General features: G+C 47.5%; 1 protein-coding gene across 1 annotated transcript; it reads left to right on the top strand.

Moving 5' to 3' along the window:
• Positions 1-1,909: 1,909 nt before the first annotated feature.
• On the top strand, positions 1,910-7,462 carry LOC311329240 (acidic leucine-rich nuclear phosphoprotein 32 family member D-like). Its single transcript, XM_084463114.1, has 7 exons — positions 1,910-2,050; positions 3,443-3,592; positions 3,999-4,121; positions 5,027-5,219; positions 5,921-6,006; positions 6,145-6,211; positions 6,595-7,462. Exons 1-7 carry the CDS (start codon positions 1,997-1,999, stop codon positions 6,690-6,692), a joined length of 771 nt encoding a protein of 256 aa, XP_084319240.1. The 5' UTR covers positions 1,910-1,996; the 3' UTR covers positions 6,693-7,462.
• Positions 7,463-7,500: the final 38 nt, after the last annotated feature.

Raw genomic sequence — 7,500 nt, 5'->3', positions numbered from 1 at the left:
TCTCCCTGTACTGTCTGTCTAACCTTTGACCTTTGAACAACCTGTCTCCTCTCTTCCAAATTGGTCTCTATGAGTTGTTGAACCCAGAGAGAGGTTGGGATCTGAAGTTTGAACCAGGAAGTGCTTCCTGGGTGTGTCGTGTTCTATAGTCCTGCATGCTGAAGCCAGCCAATGAGGGTCTGGTGTTTTGCGTTGGAGAGGGGAAGTGCACCATATAAGGAGTGTGTGTTGATGTACATAGGCCTGCACGGACTCCTCTATGTCTATGATGTAGTTATGTGAGAACTATGATAGTTCTGTTTCAATCTCTCCTGAGTTCAAGTCCAGTCCAGTCCAGTCTCTGCCTCCCGGTGCTCGCTGCATGTCTACAGACTCGGCACCTATAAAGACTTATACTGTATGTACAGATGAGATCACCTGTGCTGTATGAACACATGAACACAAGGAATGAACACATGAACACAAGAGATGAACACATGCCAGAACGTTATGGTGAATGAGAACTTGTTCTTAACTAACTTGCCTGGTAAAATAAGGGTTAAATTATTTATTTATTTTTTAAACAAGAGATGATGAATACATTAACACAAGACTGTCCTTCCTGTCCACTGTAGCTTGACTAATCAATAATGATCCATCAATAACCAATCAATACCTACAGGCAATAACTAATGGTACAGTATTAATGTTCGTATGGGGATCAGTGTCTGGAGGACGCTGTGAGACTGTGGGTGCTTCCTTGTCTGCTACCTCCTTTGACCATACACAGAGGTCAGAGGTCACGGTTAGGATCTCCTCTGGATAGACACACAGAGGTTAGGGTCAGGGTTAAGGTGTGGGTTTAGACTTGGTCTGTCTGTATGTAGTCTGTCTAATAGCTTGCACATGTCGTGTGTTAGTCTAGACTGCTCCCTCACTTGTGCTCACTTGTGTATACTCTCCTTATGTTATTGTAATTAATTAATTTATTCTTGTTTTTTAATTTTTTAATTTGTTTGTTTTGTATGTTATGGGTGTCAACCACAAGATGAAGGGTTGGGAGCGGGAGGGATGGGGGGGTTGATGAATATTTACTTCTTGAACATGTTAATGTTTCTGTGGATTACAAAGATGATATGTACTGCTCGTTGTGAGAATGTGACTATAACGTGATTCAAATAAACACTATGACTGATGATGATAATAATAAGACGTTCAGATCACGTCTTAATAACGTCCGTGGGTCCTGAACCCCGTGTGTTCGTCTGCTGGACCCCTCAATATTCACACGTCTGGCCGGACCCCTCTAAGACGTCTGTGGACGTGCAGAACGGGTCCAATATCTGAACATCTAAAAAAAAACATTCATTCTGGCTCCTAATTGGATGTCTTTGGACGTCCGAAAAAGACAAAAAAGACGTCTAAAAGACGTATTTTAGACGTGTCTTTGCTCAGTGGGAAGTGTGTCATGTCAGTAAGTGTGTATAATAATAATAATAAGATGACTGATGATAATAATAAGATGACTGATGATAATAATAATAAGATGACTGATGATAATAATAATAAGATGACTGATGATAATAATAAGATGACTGATGATAATAATAATAAGATGACTGATGATAATAATAATAAGATGACTGATGATAATAATAAGATGACTGATGATAATAATAATAAGATGACTGATGATAATAATAATAAGATGACTGATGATAATAATAATAAGATGACTGATGATAATAACAATAAGATGACTGATGATAATAATAATAAGATGACTGATGATGATAATAATAAGAGACACTGTGGACTTAGCGTGTCATGTGAGTGAGGGTGCAGTGCTGCCGAGCCGCCGCGGGGGGCGCTGTTCCCCATCTGTCCCCTCAGCCCGGTCTCTTTCCCTCCGTTTTACAAAACCCTCTCACCGCGCTGACCTACTTTCTGGCTCCGCCGCTGCGACAAGACAGAAGACCGTTAAACACGAGAGAGAAAGAGAAGAACCGAGGAGAACATGGACATGAAGAAGAGGATCCATCTGGAGCTGAGGAACAGGACGCCGACGGACGTGAGTAGCCGTTAGTTAGCTGCTCGGTGTTGGGCTCGAGACGTCAAACTTTAAACCAGTCAGTTAGAATCATGGCGAGCACGTGAGCTCGAGACACCGAGGTGGGGATGGAAGGGCCTCGGATAATAGCTGGAACCGGGAGGGCCTCGGATAATAGCTGGAACCGGGCTACGTTTACTTAAAACGTACATTTAACGGTTCCTAGTGTAACATAAACTAACGTTTAATAACTTGGTTTAACACCGATTTAACTTCCTCAATCCGCCGGCGAAGGCTGTGCCTGTTACTTACTGAGGGGGAAGATGGGTTAGCAAGCTGCCCTTAGCTTAGGGTGCGTTCGTTTATAACTGGGAGGTGGCAAATGAATGATTAAATAAAACACCGCATGAACTCACTTCCTTTTCGTGAATTCGGATGTTTCTTAGCCCCCAGTTGCCGGCTGATGGCAATATCATATCATCACAAACGAACGTACCATTAGTGTGCTAGCAAGCTGCCCTTAGCTTAGTGTGCAGCCATTTAAGGTTCAGTCTATTTGCTGGGGGAATGGAAACATGCTACAGCGCTCTGAGGTTAAAATAAAATAATAATACACCGAATAGCACGTTAGTAGAGCACCGAATTGTCAGAATTTAAACAGTTTATTAAACTATATCCAGCATTGCGTCTGGGTGAAGTGTGTCTGTGTGACTACAAGCTGGCAAAGAGATGCTAACGGTATCTAGCTAGCTGTGTGTGGCCCTAACTAGCTCGGGTTAGCTAACTAGCTCGGGTTAGCTAGGAGCACAACATGGCTAGCCAGCCACGCGAATGGCGCGTATCAGAGCGGCAAAGTCAGCCGGGCAGCATCCAGCTAACGATAGCTTCCACTCTCCACTTCAGTGTTGGCTCGAGTTTTGATCCAAAGTGAAGGGCACGATACGAGTAGCTATGCAGCTAGTGTGAAATGTATTTATTTCAAGTAGCATTTCCATCTGAGTACCCTAGCCGTGTTAGCTGAGTTAGCTGGTTACCCTAGCCGAGTTAGCATGCTAGCTGAGTTAGCATTTCCACCTGAGTTAGCTGGTTAGCCTAGCAGAGTTAGCATGCTAGCTGAGTTAGCATGCTAGCCGAGTTAGCCTAGCCTTGTTAGCATGCTAGCTAGCTGCGTCAGAAGAGGCCTTGGCCAGCGTCAGCTAGCACGTGCGGACTGAGTTTACTAACAACCCCCCGCAGACAGCCCGCCGGTATAACCCCTAAAACCAGGCTATGACTATCACTAATATTAATAAAACCTGGTAGCGTTTAGATAACAAAACCACTTCATCCGGGGCTTTTTGTTAATACCGATTAGATGGGCCGAGGTGTTTATTCACCGGGATGTTTATAAATCGTTGTCGGTTTCTCTCTTAGGTTCACGAGCTGGTGCTGGACAACTGCCGGTCGAACGAGGGCAAGATGGAGGGCATCACGGAGGAGTTCGTGAACCTGGAGCTGCTCAGCCTGATCAACGTGGGCCTGATCTCCGTGGCCAACATCCCCAAGCTGGAGAAACTCAAAAAGGTTTCCACATCTCTCTGCAATTCAACATCGACATTGGAGTTTATATTGTCGATGCAACACTACAGGCATTTTGAATTATTGTAGTTGTAAGAGCTTTTGTTAGTGGAAAAGACACCATAGTATTCTCCTCCCTAATCCTCCTCCTCCCCCCCCTCCTCTCCTCCCCCCCCCCCCTCCTCTCCTCCTCCCCCCCCCCTCCTCTCCTCCTCCCCCCCCTCCTCTCCTCCTCCCCCCCCTCCTCTCCTCCTCCCCCCCCTCCTCTCCTCCTCCTCCCCCTCCTCTCCTCCTCCCCCCCCTCCTCTCCTCCTCCCCCCCTCCTCTCCTCCTCACCCCCCTCCTCCCCTCCTCCTCCCCCTCCTCTCCTCCTCCCCCCACTCCTCTCCTCCTCCCCCCCCCTCCTCCCCAGTTGGAGCTGAGTGACAACAGGATATCAGGCGGTCTGGAGGTGCTGGCCGAGCGCCTGGTCAACCTCACCCACCTCAACCTCAGTGGCAACAAGTTCAAGGACATCAGCACCCTGGAACCACTGGTGGGTACAACTCATAAACATGTGACTACTGTTTATAAACATGCTACTACTGTTTATAAACATGTTACTACTGTTTAACATGTTACTGCTGTTTATTAACATGTTACTACCCTGGAACCTGGTGGGTACACCTCATAAACATGTTACTACTGTTTATAAACATGTTACTAACCTGGTGGGTACACCTCAAACATGTTACTACTGTTTATAAACATGTTACTACTGTTTATAAACATGTTACTACTCTGGAACCACTGGTGGGTACACCTCATAAACATGTTACTACTGTTTATAAACATGTTACTACTGTTTATAAACATGTTACTACGCTGGAACCTGGTGGGTACACCTCAACCATGTTACTACTGTTTATAAACATGTTACTACTGTTTATAAACATGTTACTACTCTGGAACCTGGTGGGTACGCCTTTAAACATGTTACTACTGTTTATAAACATGTTACTACTGTTTATAAACATGTTACTACTCTGGAACCTGGTGGGTACGCCTTTAAACATGTTACTACTCTGGAACCACTGGTGGGTACACCTCATAAACATGTTACTACTGTTTATAAACATGTTACTACTCTGGAACCTGGTGGGTACGCCTTTAAACATGTTACTACTCTGGAACCACTGGTGGGTACACCTCATAAACATGTTACTACTGTTTATAAACATGTTACTACTCTGGAACTAGGTGGGTACGCCTTTAAACATGTTAGTAACTTACTACTCTTTATAAACGTGTAAACTCTGTTATGTTACAAACATTATTATTACAAACATGCTAAACTGTTACATTTTATAACTTGACTAATTTGACTTGACTAATTTGCCGGTGTTCAACTGCCTCTGTCCCTGGCCTGTGAAGTTAAACACCTGACCCTCTCCCTCCTAGAAAAAGCTGCACCACTTGAAGTCTCTGGACCTGTTCAACTGTGAGGTGACCAACCTGGGGGACTACAGGGACAGCATCTTCAAGCTGCTGCCCCAGCTCACCTACCTGGACGGCTACGACATCGAGGACTGCGAGGCGTCCGACTCCGACGGAGAGGCCGACGGGGTGGACGACGACGAGGAGGAAGGCGAGGGTGAGGACCGGATCAACCCCGCCTGTCTGTGTCAGTTGTGGTCAACAGGAAGTCCGCTCTCGTAGCGTCCTTGGTGGACCGTACGCTGTGTTAGGAGGTTCAGACAGCGCCCGCATGCTAGAAGGCTGAAAGCTCTGCTCCCCAGGAGTAGTTAGCTTCTGCACAAACGCACAGAATCCTGGGTAGTCAGATCGACTCGTCCAAACCTTGGTAGTGCTTGACCCAGACCCGGCCCAAGGAGGCGACGGAGCCGTCTCCTGTTACCATGGCGCCCGGACCTGAGCCAGAGGTCGATGGACAACGCTTATTACCCGGGAAGAAGAGGCTGTTGCTATAGTTACAAGGGAGCGAGAATAAAGTGAAAAGGGAATGGCGAGTATTTCCTGTGTATTGATGTCATGGCGACTCGGGTGTGCTGTGTAGGACTGTTAGCAGGAGAACCCTCTGGAACAAGGTTCCACGTAGCCCGGTCCGGAAGGTGCTGTGTGGAACCCAAAGTAGAGGGTTCAGCAACGGTCCTGATGGTTGTGTAGATGAAATGGTTGTGTAGATCCTAGAGATGCAGGGAGGATGGTTGTGTACATCCTAGTGTAACACAGGAAGCTGTGGCTCCTGTTCTGACTGGCGTCTGTCTGTCTGCCTGTCTGTCTGTCTGTCTGTCTCTGTCTGCCTGTCTGTCTGTCTGTCTGTCTGTGGAGCAGAGGGAGAGAGCGATGACATTGATGAGGACGATGATGAAGAAGGGGTGGTGGTGGAAGAGGACGACGACGACGATGACGACAGTGAGGTGAGGAAGAGGCGGAAGGGTTTTTAGATTTTCTGTTTGTCGACTGCTGGTAGGAGCGGTCTGACGCCCCCTGCTGGTGAGTCTGAGACATGACGCCCCTCTCTCTCCACCAATCTCTAACCTGCGTTTTCCCTCCAGGAAGGGGAGGTGAACGGAGATGTGGACGATGACGACGACGACGATGACGACGAAGATGACGATGATGGTGAGTGGTTTGGTTCTGGACATCCATTTCTAACTCTCCAGCAGTTATCCTGATCCTAACCTGTCCACCTTCTCACCTGGCATTTCTAACTCTCCAGCAGTTATCCTGATCCTAACCTGTCCACCTTCTCACCTGGCATTTCTAACTCTCCAGCAGTTATCCTGATCCTAACCTGTCCACCTTCTCACCTGGCATTTCTAACTCATGTGGTGTATATGGTGTTGATATAAGGTCATGGGTCACCGCAATCAAACCCGTCAACCATTTTGGCACAATAACTTGGGAGCAGCAGCTGTTGAGTAGTTTGAACTTAGATGACATTAAACACAGAATGTGAATGTGTTGCCTCCTAATAACTCAACCTTCTCTGCTGGGCTCTGTAGATGAGGAAGACACCCCAGTGAAAGGAGAGAAGAGGAAGAGGGACCCTGAAGCTGAAGATGAAGACGAAGATGATGATGATGATGAAGATGATGTCTGATGACCCCAGTTACCTGTGCCCCCCTTAGATCCTGCTGCCCCTCTCCACCCCCTTCTCCTCCCCCCCCCCCCTCCCTGGACTTGACCCGCCTCGCTTTGACCCAACCCGCCCCCCCTCCCTCTCCAGCAGCATTCCGTGACATCACCGAGGGGGGTGGAGTCTGTGATGACACTGTAGTGTTCTAGAACGCCGCCGCCACCTCTGCTCCAGAGTTCCGTGATGTCACCACCACTTCTAGAACTCTCCAGACGACTCAGGGGGCGGGGCTAGGGGTGTGGGGATGTGGAAATGTGTTTTTTGCCAACAGAGCTTTTTAAAAAAACAAACTATTTTTTCAGAGGATTTTGTTTTCGTTTACTTTGTATTTAGTCAGGGCGGTCTCGTCCTCTCTCCCGGGACGAGGCCAGAGACGAGGGCGTGTTCGCTTCCGTCAGAAACACGCTGGTGGATCGAGGCGCCTGTGCCTCCCGACTGATCTACCAATCATAAGGATGGGGTATTTAAGACGACGGGTGGTTGGCAGATCAGTCGAGCGACCAGGGCGTCCCGACCAGCCTGCCGTGTTGTTGTCCGTGGCGAACACGCTTCTGACTCCTCCTCCCTGCTGTCTGATTGGCTGAGGGGGCGGGGCTCAGCGTCAATCTCCTGCTTACACTGATTAGTTGTGGCTGTATTTTTTTACTTTCCGTAAGTTAAAAAAAAACGAAAACCGTACAAAAATGGACTTTGTAAATAAAATCTTAACATTTTGCTCCTTGGCTCCTCCCTCCTTGGCTCCTACCTCCTTGGCTCCTCCCTCCTCTGTCCT

Source organism: Borostomias antarcticus, assembly GCF_949987555.1.
Source record: "Borostomias antarcticus genome assembly, contig: scaffold_347, whole genome shotgun sequence".
In the NCBI taxonomy this organism is placed as follows: domain Eukaryota; kingdom Metazoa; phylum Chordata; class Actinopteri; order Stomiiformes; family Stomiidae; genus Borostomias; species Borostomias antarcticus.
The sequence above is the reverse complement of the archived record's forward strand: the minus strand, read 5'-3'. Positions and strand labels throughout refer to the sequence as shown.